The sequence below is a fragment of the Citrus clementina genome, unplaced genomic scaffold (genome assembly GCF_000493195.1).
Source record: "Citrus clementina cultivar Clemenules unplaced genomic scaffold, Citrus_clementina_v1.0 scaffold_3, whole genome shotgun sequence".
NCBI lineage: Eukaryota > Viridiplantae > Streptophyta > Magnoliopsida > Sapindales > Rutaceae > Citrus > Citrus x clementina.
Window position 1 is genome coordinate 42201758 of NW_006262339.1, and position 14355 is coordinate 42216112.

The 14355-nt window shown below is 35.2% G+C and overlaps 3 protein-coding genes across 4 annotated transcripts; 1 reads left to right on the plus strand and 2 right to left on the minus strand.

Annotated features, from left to right (window-relative positions):
- Nucleotides 1-986: 986 nt before the first annotated feature.
- On the minus strand, nt 987-6173 carry LOC18049534 (UBX domain-containing protein 1). Its single transcript, XM_006443518.2, has 11 exons — nt 5955-6173; nt 5701-5796; nt 5510-5586; nt 4643-4722; nt 4395-4452; nt 3625-3710; nt 3431-3512; nt 2817-2900; nt 2642-2719; nt 2100-2219; nt 987-1540 (listed from the first exon to the last, which is right to left on the minus strand). The coding sequence occupies exons 1-11, from the start codon at nt 5968-5970 to the stop codon at nt 1358-1360; spliced, it is 960 nt and encodes a 319-aa protein (XP_006443581.1). The 5' UTR covers nt 5971-6173; the 3' UTR covers nt 987-1357.
- A 1001-nt stretch (nt 6174-7174) lies between these two features.
- LOC18049535 lies at nt 7175-8593 on the plus strand. 2 transcript variants are annotated; one of them, XM_006443519.2, is made up of 4 exons: nt 7175-7614; nt 7728-7862; nt 8017-8133; nt 8246-8593. In XM_006443519.2, exons 1-4 carry the CDS (start codon nt 7320-7322, stop codon nt 8371-8373), a joined length of 675 nt encoding a protein of 224 aa, XP_006443582.1. In that variant the 5' UTR covers nt 7175-7319; the 3' UTR covers nt 8374-8593. The 2 variants fall into 2 exon arrangements, with proteins under 2 accessions (XP_006443582.1, XP_006443583.1); XM_006443520.2 differs by having other exon boundaries at nt 8252-8593.
- A 329-nt stretch (nt 8594-8922) lies between these two features.
- On the minus strand, nt 8923-13133 carry LOC18049536 (GPI transamidase component PIG-T). Its single transcript, XM_006443521.2, has 5 exons — nt 12771-13133; nt 11021-12280; nt 10244-10393; nt 9977-10157; nt 8923-9260 (listed from the first exon to the last, which is right to left on the minus strand). The coding sequence occupies exons 1-5, from the start codon at nt 13029-13031 to the stop codon at nt 9082-9084; spliced, it is 2031 nt and encodes a 676-aa protein (XP_006443584.1). The 5' UTR covers nt 13032-13133; the 3' UTR covers nt 8923-9081.
- Between the last annotated feature and the right edge of the window lie 1222 nt (nt 13134-14355).

Consider the following 14355-nt stretch of genomic DNA (forward strand, 5'->3'; position numbering starts at 1 on the left):
GGGACCATATTTTGGTGACTTTTGTGACTTTTTTACCATTAAAAAAGTCGTGGGCCTCGAAAAGATGTTAAATACAAACATTATACTTTGGTTTAAAAATGACAACTACATTGTAGATTTGTTATGTATACAATAATTTAGTTAAAAATGCTTTAATATAAAATAATAAATATTTTTTTGAAATAATTATGGATATTCTATAAATTATTCTATAATATTTTATTTGATAAAACTCTGTAACAATATAAAAACTCATAATTTTATATTAATATTTATTACTACATTATTTTACTTGTTTATTCATTTTTGCAAAAGTATCTAAAATAACAAGAAGATAAATTTAAAATTTACGCATTTCATATAACTATTCTAAAATAATTTTCATAAAAATTATGTCAAATACATTTTTATTATTTATATTTTCCAAACAAACTACCAAACGTGTTTTCATCTTCACAAAAAATTAATCCTTCTTATATTCTAAATAAAAACCAAAAACACCATTTAAAAAATAATATCAAACACACCCGAAAATACCCACGAGCGAGCAACTCATTCTCTCATGCCCCAATATACATTGAAGTTAAATATTATTGGGCTACAAGCGGAAATGATTAGGGTAGTTTTTCAATTATTTTGCGAAACATTTTCAATTATTTTTATTTTAACAAATATATCCACCAAATAACATATATCTTTTTAAATTAAAGTGAAGATATGTTAAAATTCAATTCCCATTTCAAATTTACAACTACATGTTCATATTTCATCATATCATAAAAGATTATGATAAATGAGGTTAAAATATAAAGACAAAAATAAATAAAGAAGATAAGACTTCTCACAAAAAAATAATTTTACCGCCACAAACACTTATACAAATTAATATGATATAACATAATTAATTAATTAAGAATTTAAATAATAAAACAATCTGTCCTGACAAATAGCAAAGAAAGTTTCAAATATTGTATTTACATGCTGTATCCAATGTAACAATCTCTCCTCCGATAAAGAGGATGTAAAAAGTAATAAACACACCATACATTGTCCTTTACAATTGTTGGTGGTTTAGAGAAAGAAAAAAGAAAACCGAACAGAGGAAGGAATGGATCTTCATGGGAGCTGAAATTCTCCATTTCCATTCATTATCATAGTCTTAGCTTTGAACAGTGCAATATTCCTTCATAAAAGAATAGAAAAAAAATAAAGAAAAAAAAAACACCCAGCATAAGGCAAATAATTGTTGGAAGATAAATGGATATGTTATATGTTTGTCTTCATATGATCTGCACGCAGATTCGAAACTTTAGACCATAGACACGGAACTGGACATTCATACAACAGTAATCCTCTTTTAGCCACCGAGAAGGCCAAAGAAGGGATTTGTCATTGCAGACCTTAATAAGGAACCAGCTGCGTTTAACCCTTCCATGTCAAGTTTCTCGCTAGGAAGATGCAAGAAATCACCCCCTTCAGTTTTCTCAAATCCACAAAGCTCAAGAAACTCAATTCCTCCTTTCATACTCCCAACCCTATCCTGTTTAGAAATGGTAAAAGAAGATATTATTGAGAATAATCATGAAGATAACATAGAAAAGCTGCTAATCGCGTTTACAAAAAGCATTCTCAGAGAAAAGAACAAAAAGATGTATTCAGTAAATTATAACCATCCAGGGTTAGAAAAAAGTCTCTATGAGCAATCTACTTTTATTGCCTAGCAGCTGTGGAATAGATGGGTCCCGTGCAGTGCCTGAAAGAAAACATGCGACTTTATGCCGCCTCAATTAATAAAGGTAAGGACTCTTTGCTAGGCATCCTTGTGATCAAATGTGTTATTTCTCTACCAATTGCCATTTTATATGCTCATAATGCCCCTATCGGTCTAATAAAGTAAAGTTTGATAGAACAAACACAATGCTTCGTATCAGTTGATGAAATTTGTGATAATAACTACACCTAAAAGTTTCATTGAATCTGAAGAAACTAGGATCTAGAAGGAGGTCAAAAATGTAGGGTGGTTAAAATACAACATTTCACTGATTCTAAAGGTCACCCTACAGTTCATTCACATACAAATGCCAGGAAGAGTGCTTTACCTGAAATAATGGGTTGCCAAGTCGAATCTTCCTATATTTTTCCTCATTGGGATTCTTTACAATGTTTCCAACATAAATCAAAAGAGTTTGAAAGGCCCTTTTTACTCTGGCATCATCCTCCTAGACCCAAAATCAAAAAATAAATATGTTGAACTGGAGAAGCTTTTGATAGTAATTAGTGAACATGTCCAAATCAAGACTATTAAGTAATACTAGGCAGCATATTAAATTCTCAGTTCATGAGGATGGAAATTCTTAGAGACTTAAAAATGACCTAGAAAATCTCAGGTTCATTGTCTATTTTTAAATATAGAATTCCAGTTAATTGGGGTTTCTATTTCATTTGGATGTCTTCAAACACTTTCTGTAAACTGTGCTTATGCATGAATTTCATGCAATTCAATTGCAAATTTAATCTATCTTACAGAATTCACCATTATTTTTAATGAGTTTCTTTATGTAGCCTTATAGCCGAACGCATGACTGACTTTCCGGCTCTTCTGCTGGTTAAAAAATAAAGATAAAGATGGTATTTCTAGTACCTTATGATTTCGCCTGAGAGACCTTAAACATTCTCTCATTTTCTCAGCCTTTGTGATAGTCATAACAGGCAAAGAGGTCTACAATTTTAACAGGATAAGAAAAACACATCAATGTCAGCTTATGTTTAGGCCAGATAGAAATTCCATGGATATAAGATTTTTCTTCCAACCTTACCATTTTATCCTGTACAATAGGCTTTGAAGGATTTAAAGTTACGGGTTTTTCTGAGGGGAATCCAAGCTGCCGCCTTCTTTCTACCTGTGAAGACATGCCCACAATTTTTGGAGTCACACAACAGTTTTGAGAACACTAAGATTTTTGGAACGGCTGTTGCTTAAAATATGAAACATAAAAAAGCAGAGTCAATTTTAGCATGGATTTTCACAGATTATTTACAATTTTACATCACTGATTCCAGATGCTTTAATAGCGTAACCAGTCCTCTAGAACAGTTTATTAAGTTTTTACCCATGACTTTAAAATCTCTGGTCCACTATTATCCAATTGAAAAATTTTCAAATATTTACTTTTCTAGAATATTTTTCTCATGAAATTTCTTTTTTTCTTTGGGAAGGGTCACTAGTTATGAGAGAGTCATGATTAGCATTACATTTTTCAAAAAATTGACAGAGAATCAATGTTGTTTACCTTGGCTCATAAGTTAAAGGAGGAAGGTTTTCAAAGTCTCAAGTACAAATACCAAAACTCTTATCTGGTATGCTTGAGAACTTATCTTCAAGCAGTCAAGCAAAATATATAAAAAACTGTGGTAAATAACTAACAAACACCTTATCTGCTTCTATTTTCTGACGAATTTTCTGCCTTGCTCTTTTCACTTCCTCTTTCTCAGCTTTCCTCGCGGCTGAGAAGCTGCGAAACAGATTGCATCCAAAAGTAGGAAAGAATAGGATATGTTAAAAATGAAATGGATAAACTATCCATGACATGGCATACAAACAGCAGTTACTGGAATAAGACAGACCGTTGCCTTTCATTTTCCGCAGCAGTTAGCGTTGCCTCAAGTAACTCCTTACCTGCATGTATTCTTTGCTGTAACCGATGTAGCACCTAGGTAAGCAACATCTAAAACCTTGAGAGGAGGAAGCAGTTAACAACCAAAATAATGGAAATGCTACCATGGGCGAAACACTAATCAGAACTCCAAAATAGACGTAAATGCCAGATCGATGTTCACAGGGCAAGGAGTAATGAAATGTGCCTCAATAAAATGAGTTATGCAAATCAGTCAGAAGGCTTGGCGGTCAAAGCAATCCTAAAAGTAAACAATCTTAAGGATTTGAAAATGTCCACAAATTAGCAGAATCTTCATGTAGTGGAATTCGTACCATTATTATTCACAATAACATCTCTATCTATAGAGAGCATCTAGCATTATTTTTTGGGTTTTGCTCCATGGAAACAGAAAACATATGATCCAGATGATATCCAACACTGGCAAAATCTCAATTAGATATCCTTATTCTATAGAAGGATACAGACCATTAGCTTCTATGGACCAAATTATGATCGCATAATCTCAACAATATTCCTAGGAAACAAAATGGGAACATACAAATTAGAGAACGAAAATAGTGGCTTAAACACTAACCAAAAGTCTTATATTATTGAATTCTTTGGCATACATATTTAGAGAGATAGGGAGCATGATTATGTCCCTGTCTGATTGCCTAAAATTATAAAGATTGCAGAAAACTATCATAGGACAATAGGGAGGCATAGACTACAAACTACCTTCTCCCTGTTTCTTTCCGGTTTCTTCTCTTCTTCTTCCCTCTGGTAAGCTTGATCCCTGAGAATGAAGAACGATAGTAGAAGTGAAAGGGGAGGGAGAGAGCTTATATGTTCAGAAGAAAATACAGGATCAATCTAGAAAACATTCAGAGTATAAATATGCAAATGGACATAATGAGAGAAGAAGAAGCTGCAGAGTTTTTCATCAAAGAGTACTCTATTTGGGAGGGCAGGCATGGGGGAGTGACCTTTTTTCCTGCGCTTTCTTTTCCACTTCTTCCATCATATGATCTGGCTGAGGAGATTCAATTTCAATGTTGACAGCTATCTGAAATGAACTGAACAGATGAGACAAATATCCAGTGATAGTTCGAAAAAGATAAGATCTTTCAAAGGCCATATGCTAGACTATTTAACTTATAAACCTAATTTTCCATCTTCTCACATCTTGCGCTCCTTATATGAAAATGAAAGAATAGAAGCCGTGGAAAACTATGAAATGCTATTTGATGATTTGATAATTGATAAAACCATCAATTTGAGAGGTAGATGTGCAGATGAGAATTTATTTAACAGACAAAAACCTCGATTCTATATCATGACGCAAAATCTAGATATATGGAGCGCTATCATCTGCATAATAGCTCTGCTTAAGTATTACATTTCTCTAATTCTCAGGTCTACCAACCCCAAAATCACCTATATTGGAGTAAATAGCAAAAAACTATCATATTCAGAAAATATAATGCCCAGTAATAAACCACATAAGTTATCATGTGTTTTAGAAGCCCTGATCTGTCACTATATATCCAATAAAACACTTATGGTTCCAGTTCCCAGCTGCCTACCAGAACTGCAAATCCTGCTCTTAGTTCTCTTTGTCCAAATTGTAACATCATTTCATAAACTAACTTTAATGTAGAGGAGCTAGCTCTTCTTCCCCACATCAATACTATAGATGAAGTAGTCATTTAGTTAGACCTTGCCTACGAGCATACATCATTATGCAGTAGAATTCCCAAATGAAAAGAGAACAATTGGGACTGTAAAAAGATAGGAATGGGGAATTAGAAAGAAACAAAAGAATTTGCCAAGATGAAAGATCATGTTCATACCAAAGGCATCTCATCGTCCTCAGCATCGTTCTCATGATCAACGATCCAATTTATAGCATCCTCAAGGCTACCATTGCCTGGAAAGAAAAGACAAAAAGAAAAATTCAATTTTTTGCACATGAAATTAAAAACAATTAGAAACTAATGTAATCTCCAAAGTCAATTTATATCCACAAAATAGGCCTAAGCACCAGAATAATGAAGCGCCCGCGCTGCTCGAGCAAGTGGGAATCCAAATCCTTCCAGCTCCTTGAGCAGTTTCTTGTCTACTTCCAAGACGGTCGTCTCTAAATGAAAGTACAAAATTGCTCGCTTTATTTAGAAAATATCAAATCTTAATGTCAAAGCAATCAACAATAGATTGATGTCTGTTTTAATTTTGAATCCAAACAAACAAATAGTAGCATTGAAATTGAAAGAAGCAACAAGCGATTCATATTCATACCGTGATCGGACGGCATTGAAGATGGGAGGCAGCAGAATGGCGTCGTTGAATGGCTGGCATCCAAATGAGGTTTTTATTACGGCGTGGTTGAGACTTCTAGTGGCTTCAGAGAAGCCTTGCAACCGAAGCATTTGAGAGATTGGGAAACTATTGAAGGCTCGGTACTGATTCTAACAGTCGATAATACTTTGTTCGCTGCCTCGTTCACAAGAAAAGAACTTGCTTTCCCTTTCCCAGCCGTGAAATGCAATCCCTGCACTTCTATTCTATTCAGTTGATCTGTTGAAAACGCCACCGTTTGACTGCAACAAATGGCGCCAAATGCAGGTTTTAATTTCACATTTGACCTTTACTTTGTTTAGGTAATAAAGCCCACCAATGGGATAGGCTTTAATGCAAATAAACTAATTAATAATTATAGGGCAAAGTTTGTTCTTTATTTTTTTTGAGATATGAAAAAAATTGTATTTAGCTGAAACACAAATGAATCTAAATATAAATATTTAAATAATGAGGTCTAAAATTAGTAAAATTTTAATTAATAAACAACATCGTGTAAAAGCTGAAAAAAAAAAGATTCTAAATATTTAAAACTAACACTCCAACAATTTGAAAGTTATGTCAATTAATATTTACAAAAGTTGAATTAAACGATTTTCTGATAATACCCTTACCAATCATGCCAATAACCATATCGTGTGCCTAATTTACACAAAATTAACCATTGAGTTCTTAGTTCATTCGCAACAGTGTCTGCCAGCATTCAATGGTCCAGACAATCAAAAAATTAAGACTCAATTATCTCTCAAAATAAAGTTGATATTCTTCTGCTTGTAAAAAATCTCGATAAATTTCTAATTATACATATCTGTAGATTTTTAATTGTAATATCAGTGAGTCAATAAAAATTACCCAGAATTAAAACAATTAATAAAAGTTTTGAAATTAATATTAAAAGGGCGACTTTTACTGTTTTACACGTGTTATGTCAACAATTGCAAAAATATGAAACGTGGTCGTTTGATATAGTGATATCATATGGAATAAAGAGGACGTTTGATACAGTGATACACTGATATTGTCGAAAAGGAGGTTTACACGTGGGGACAAGTGGAAAAACCTGAAACGTTGTCGTTTTCAATAGACGGGGAGGGAAAAAAAAAGCGAAAATATAGGGCCGCGGTAAGAATTACGGTAAGTACTTGAGAAACATCCAGAAGGCGTTAGGAGTTGCAACCAGAAATGGAAAGAATCAACTAGACCGACAGTCACCATGCACGAACAAATATGACAACCAGAAAGCGAAGAAAGAATTAGAGACGCTCAAAGTCCGAGAGAAGGAGAAACCGGAGATAGAATTATTCAATGAGCAATCCGAGAACAATAAAGCTGTTGTGCCCGTCAGTGTCGAACCTAATTCAGTTTGTGGCATGGGACGAGCAGGGACTCGACTTGGGGTCCATAGCCCGCGCGTTTGGACTGGACCCATCAACTGTCAAGCTCAACGGTCACTTCATCAGCAGAGGGTTCGATTTTGTATCCAGCTCTGTCACTTGGAGGTCGTTGCTTAAGTTTTTCTCGGCCAAGGGATTGTCCACTGGAAAGGACGATAAGGACGCACTCATTGTTGACGGCAAGCTCTCCAAAGTTGGGAGCAAACGTAAGTTCCTTTCAATTCCTTTTATGCTTATTCAGTGTTAGTTTTTTAATATATGGGGACTTATTTTTAGTTGTAAATTTCGAAGCCATTTGTTCCATTCTTGCCTTTTCCAGGATTGCATAATTCTGGGGATACTTTAGTTGAGACTCCTGATAAATTTGCAGCCCCTGTCTGTAGCATTTGTCGGAGGCCATCGGCTGAAGATATCAACTTGTTCAAGCATAAAAAGCTGAAAGATAGCAGCTCAGGTAAAGTTTAAAGGGTTGGTAATAATCTTTTTATACAAATTTGTGATTTCTTAGTGTACTTGCATTGATTAGGGAGAGTGGCTATGAAATTTGTTCATTATGCATAAAGATGAACAGCGTGTGCTGATTTTAAGTTTTGATGTTTACTGTTTAGGATATGAAGACGGAGATCATCATGCGTCCACAAGCAATGGCCTTGGCTTCAAGAGAAAGCACTGGCTGGAAGATCTCTGTTTACTCAAGAAGCTAAAGATAAAAGAGTCCAATTCAGGTACATAATAAAGTAAAGCTCTCTCATCTGTATTTAGCATTGCCTTTGCTAGTTGCAGCTTTTGCCCGACCCGCACATCATTTGTTTTGTTTGCTATTTTCATATTGTCAAGGATCAGCAAGTAAACATTGCAGCACTTTTTCAAGGACCCAATTTACATGCACTTACTTGAGTGACAGTGTGAAACGACCAAGAGAAAATGAGGTGATTACTGCCACTCCTAGCAAAAGAATCAGATGAAGCGTGTGTCTCCTTTTGGGTTGATTTTTTTTCTTGGAGAAAATAAACCTTCGTACAATCATAGAAGACCGGCTTTGTAAATGATAAGCAATGTGGGTGAATGAGGGAAGTCAAAAACACCTGTAAAATCTGGTGATGGTATGGTAAATCGTAACATGCCATTTCAACAGCATGCAGCAGATAATTCATGCTATTGAATACTGATCAGCAGAGAATTTGATGTCCAGTTTCATTTATTGAAGTAATTCATCATGACTTCTATTTTATTTCCTTCTTCGTGGATAAAGGAGCTTTTACACTTAAAAAAATATTTTAAAAAATTAGTGTACTCTTCCCAATTATTTGCTTTTCAGAGTTAACTCAAGACTTGATGACCTACCAATACAAGGCCAAAACCAAAGGCAGAAAGCCATCAACGGAAGAAACTAACACAGACAAGCTTCCAGGGGGATTCAGCATATGGAACTGACTGACCCAGTAAAAATGTTGAATAAAATTGAAAATATGCAAGTGTGATGATTAAGAAACTGGTTCAAAGGGCAAATGACGAAGACAAAGAAATCGTGTGTAAATGAATAAGGAAATAATACAAAATTGGGATACATCTGGAGTCATTTCTTCGTGGTAAAAGAATACCATTTTCCTGATCTCGCATATAGTTTTCTTTTGCACATATTGTACACTGAGATACCTGACTAAGCAATGAAATCATCCAAAATAGTATTGCCAAGTGACAGCAATACTAGCTACTAACAAGATTTTCAGTACTAACCTAAAACTAATAAAAGAGTAAGGCAAGGATGATGTTGGCTGCTCCTGTGGTCTTCCTCTCAGCTTGGCTGATAGCCTGGACAGCAGCTGAGAAATCCAACCAGCTTTGCGGCCAGCTGCAAGCAGAAAAATGGTTTAGTCATGGCATCTAATACTGGAACACAATTACAGAAGTAGCACATAAGGTAGTGGTGGCGAAATTTTAGATCAGGTGGATAAAGACATAAAGAGCATCAAATAATATACTACTGTGCATAATATTAAAGATTTTTTCGAGCATGGCCTCCAGAGGCATAATCGAATTCAGGCCCTGAGCTCAACCATGAATTAAGCATAACAACCTAAATTTATTTTTGACTGGGTTGTAGATTATGCAATCACTAACAATATTTGACAGTAAATCCAAATCTCATTAAAACTTGAAAGTAAATCTTTCTGTTCTTAATTGTTTGTATTCTGACAAAATTGCACGAAAATTAAGATGTCATCAAGAACTAATAGAGTCAAATTTTAGATGTTAGGAAATGAGGAAATTTAAATCGGTCTTTTCTACTTGCACAGTTCCCTAAAATATTGCTAACTGCCCTAATTAGCCAGTTCTAATTGATTGTATCCAACCAACACACAGTTATGAATGTTGCTAATAGCATTGTCAGCTGACTGAAAGATATTTTATCAAACCTGAAGAATTGAAATTTGCTTCCAGTTAACCGACACTAACATTGAGAAACACATCTCGTAAAAGTCAGATTTTACTATAAATTATAATTATGTATACTGCTGTTCTGTGTTTTCTCATGGTGGATCAATAGTATTTCTAGATAAGAGTTACCTCTGCTTCTAAGTATTCTCTCCTCCTCATCAACACGCCTCCGAAGCACATTGAGCAATGATCCAAAATACAATGCAAATACTGTGCATGTAATGGTGATGACGTTGTAAGGCATGCTGAAGTCAGGAGTTGTTAGAGGAATAAGTAACACTTCTGTGTAAGAAAGAACAGGACTCGTTTCCTGTACCACAAATTGAGGCAATAATTCAAATGATGCTAAATATTAAAAATGGAGTATTTATAACCAACAGTAAAACATTATTATACCTGAAATTTAGACAAAATCGGTGAGTTGTTCAAAAATTCATCTTCAGAGAAATTCATCCTTGCATTGAAGCTAGGAAAGCTTATTAGCGCTGATGGAATGTCGAACCCTTGATTAGCATCAGGAGGATATTCATCAATGTGTAAGAAACCCTATTGAGACATTTTGAAGTAGAAGATAAGAAAATCAAATATGTGCAAAAAATTAAACTGAATGCTTGTTCAGTTTGGCCTCACAATCACTGAGGAACATCACATTCTAGATCCAGTTTTGAGAAAGAGATCAATTGAATAAAAGAACACGGGCATTGTATAACAGTGTCTATAACTACTGAAGTTAGGTGTTAGTCTCACCAATGAGTGGGTCAAGACACTTTATTTAGATGTCATGAATAACCAATCAAGGTGAAATAATTTACTTTCTATCAAGTAATGACAGTGTGATTTCTTATTGGCAAAGGTAATAACATGCATTCAGTTTTAGTTTAGTTTTCTGTTCGGAATCAATGCATAAGTATAAATTGAAATGTATTCTAAATTTATTCTCTAGTCATTTTCCCAGGTAGTAAATGGAGTGACATTATAGATCATGGGTTTTCGTATGACAAGAAAACATGCTTAATTGTGATATGTTTGAAGATACTGAAAACATCATCATCATCATCATTATTTGTCTTTAAGTTTGATATAAACTTCAGAGCATTACCAAGATTTAAAACTAAGCTGTTTGATAGTTAATTACATATTTCTCCCATCAAACCTATAATTCATAAACCATACCTTATCAAACTCTAAAGAAAAAGCAGCTGATTTGGAGCCACAAGGAAGCTTCAGAATCATCTCCATTACCCCAGGTGATACCTTATCTTTGGAAGGTGAAACCCGTATCTTGTCTACAACATCTGCCATGGCCCTAGGCTGTTTATCAACAAACACTTGCAGGGTATGAAAGTACACCTTAATATACCAAGGCACAACTTGGAAAATATCAACTCGCAGCTCACACCTCCCATCAATAATATGACTCGTCGGTAAGCCCTCACTTGATTCTGTAGATTCCAAAGAGATAGCGATAGCACCCCTTTCATTCCCACTGCCCATTAAGAACCTACTAGCATGTAATGGTGCCTGTTGACAGGACCAAACTACAGGAATCTTCCATGTGAGCCCCAGATCAAATGGCTGGGAATCACTGTACTTTTCAACTGAAAATCCATAAATAACAGATGTGCTCTTGCCATGCAAGTAATCTACTTCTTCAAACACCTTGTCTGGAGTAACAGATATCTTAAAGGCATGGTTACTCTGAAAACCTTCAGATTCAAAAGTGTTGGCCACATATTTAGCATTTTCCCTCTCCAGATTCTTTAGTTCACCAACCAGACCGTTATCAAGATGAAGGTATACATTACTAGACTTAGCAATAACACATTTTCCAGGGATGTTCCTCCCAAAAATTGAACTAATTGACCAACTTGGTTGTATATTTGTTTCAACAGAATAAGTCTTACCCGTTCTCCAGCTACTAGGCTGAAGAACTACTGTAAGTGTTTGTTCTAGTCCAATGCCTGAATCCACCTCATCTGAACCAGATTCACTTGAGGTCAAACGCAACCGCTGAGAATGATAAAAGCCTCTGTAAATAGATGGTCTATCCATTAAAGCAGAAAGCCCGGCTTTGTCTCGACAAGGAAGCAGCTTCAACCATGGAGTAAGGTTCTCAGTGCAAACAGCTTCACGTGGCAATGTACCATATCTCAGGTTGCCAAAAGATGGCTTAAAGGTCAACTCAGGAGCAGAATAGGTGGTAGAAGACTCTAGGAAATTAATAGAAGCACAGAAAAGGCCTGAAAGCGTGTGGGTTAAATTCCTCCAATAAACATCAACTAGAGATTGAGGGACATCAAACACAGCCCAAAGCTCAACTCCAGGGGGTTTTGCATTATTGCTTGATAAGGGATCAAATCCACCCCATTGTTCATATCTCCAGCGACCCTGAGTAAAAGATAATTCCATTTCCTTGACTCGAAACTTCTTAACCTGTAAAGGCAATACTATCCCTTGAATAAAACACTATATCACAAATAAAGCAAGTCACAATTTAATTTCTTAAACTCTTTTCAGTTAATAGATGTAACTGATCATAGAAACTTGTAACGAAGCCCAATCTCTTTGAACTTGGACTGACAAGCGCTTTCTGAAGAGCTTGCACTTCTTTTGCTAAGTCTTAAACTTAGCAAAATAGTCTACAGCTTCAATCCTAAACCCAAATCTCATGACCCACTAAGAACCAGAAAATAAGCAAATAAACCCAAAAATGTTGTGTAAGTCATTCAATATCACACTTCTCAAACTTTAACTAATAAAATCTAAGATAAAGCAAGAAATTAAAAAAAAAAATCAATCTTTACTCCATTTCTAAATTACACACTATAAAAAGTAAATAGGGTTTACAATTTTTACTCACACAACATAATGACCCAAAATAAAAGGCTTGATTTTGAAAAAAAATAAATAAATAGTAGCGTACCAGCTGAGCGATGGCTTTGGGAAAGAGGTGATGGTGGCGGCCATGAGAACTAGAGTGGGGAGCTCTGCTTTGGAAATGAAAATGGGCCAACACTTTTCGATCGGGAAATGGCTTTAAAAGCAACTCCTCTGAGAATTCTTCCCCTCCTCCTTGTTTAAGAACCGATCCAGAAGAAGAAACTGCAGCATACAAAAAGAGTTGACAGAGAACTAGGACGACGACAGCTAAAAGATTCGACCTTCGAGATAATAATATAGCCATTTATAGGTTGTTGATCTTGTGTGAGTCTAATTGAAGTCATGAGAATGAGACGGGGCTATCAGAATCCGCCATGAGATTAAGGAGAGCACCCCCTTGGAGCTCTCGGAGGAATATAATTTTAATTAGTATTTTTATTTTTTTGGGTTAAATTTAAAAAAAAAAAAAGAAAAAGTAATTGGCGTAACTTTGCAGTTTCTGGGCTTGGAATTTTGATGATTATGAGACTAACGGCCCAAGAATCAGCCCATATATTTGCCTGATTATCCATTATTGTGTAACAATTATAAAGTGAAGATATCCGAACCCACAACCCCAACGGGTAAAAACTAAGTTTGAAAAATGTTCACAGGATGAAGGATCAGGTAAAACTTACTAAATAAAAATTCATTAGCAATAGGAGACGTTTTAAAATCATACTATGCTAATCACTTGTTCTTTTCGGTTCTTGCTTCACTATTGCAATTTTTTTTTTATCACCATCATCAAGTGAATAATGAAATCATAATTGATTAATATCAACTATATTGGCATTCAGTGGGAGGTCTAGGGTATCTATGCGTATCAGAGCAATAATCGTAAACCATGTGATGCCTTCTCACATTCTGATATCGTCTTCTTTGGTTGGAGTCAAGTTCCCAAAATCTCACTTCATTCCACCAATAATGTGAAGCATAACATTGATTCATGTCTGAGCTTTTATCAACAGAGCAGCGGGCAACATCAAATCCCCGGTAACGAGCCTCGAATGGTGCATAGCTCAAGCTAATCTGCATTCGGCCTCCATCTGTTGCCCAACTGGCGTTCCACAAACTTGCTTCTATTTGCATCGGCTTCAATAAAGTAGTCCACTCTTAACTTTCCTCAAGTTCCTGAACATTCTTATGGGAATGTCATCCACGTAAAACCTGACAAATTGACCAATTTTTCGCATTTACTTTAACGTAAGTAAGTAGCTAGGAAAACAACATGAGAGTAAAAGTGATAGAAACTGAAAACCGTAGGGTTATATATATATATATGGTCTGAGATTTTAAACTGCGGAAAAAGTCCGGTAAAATTTTAAAATCGTGGGGTTTAAGAGAATTTAAAATTTAAAATGTTTAAATCGTACTGTTTATTTTTTAGATTTTTCCGCATTTTAAAAGTCCGGATTAGAACATTTTTAACATATATATACACACACAAACAAAGAGAGTGTGTGATGGAGATTATTCTTGCGCAATCTGATGATGGTTCCAGAGAATTTGGTAAGTATGAAAATCAGCAGTGGTATCAAACCAGAGGCTAAACCTGTGCTTTCTTCCCCCTATGCCATTTGTGAATG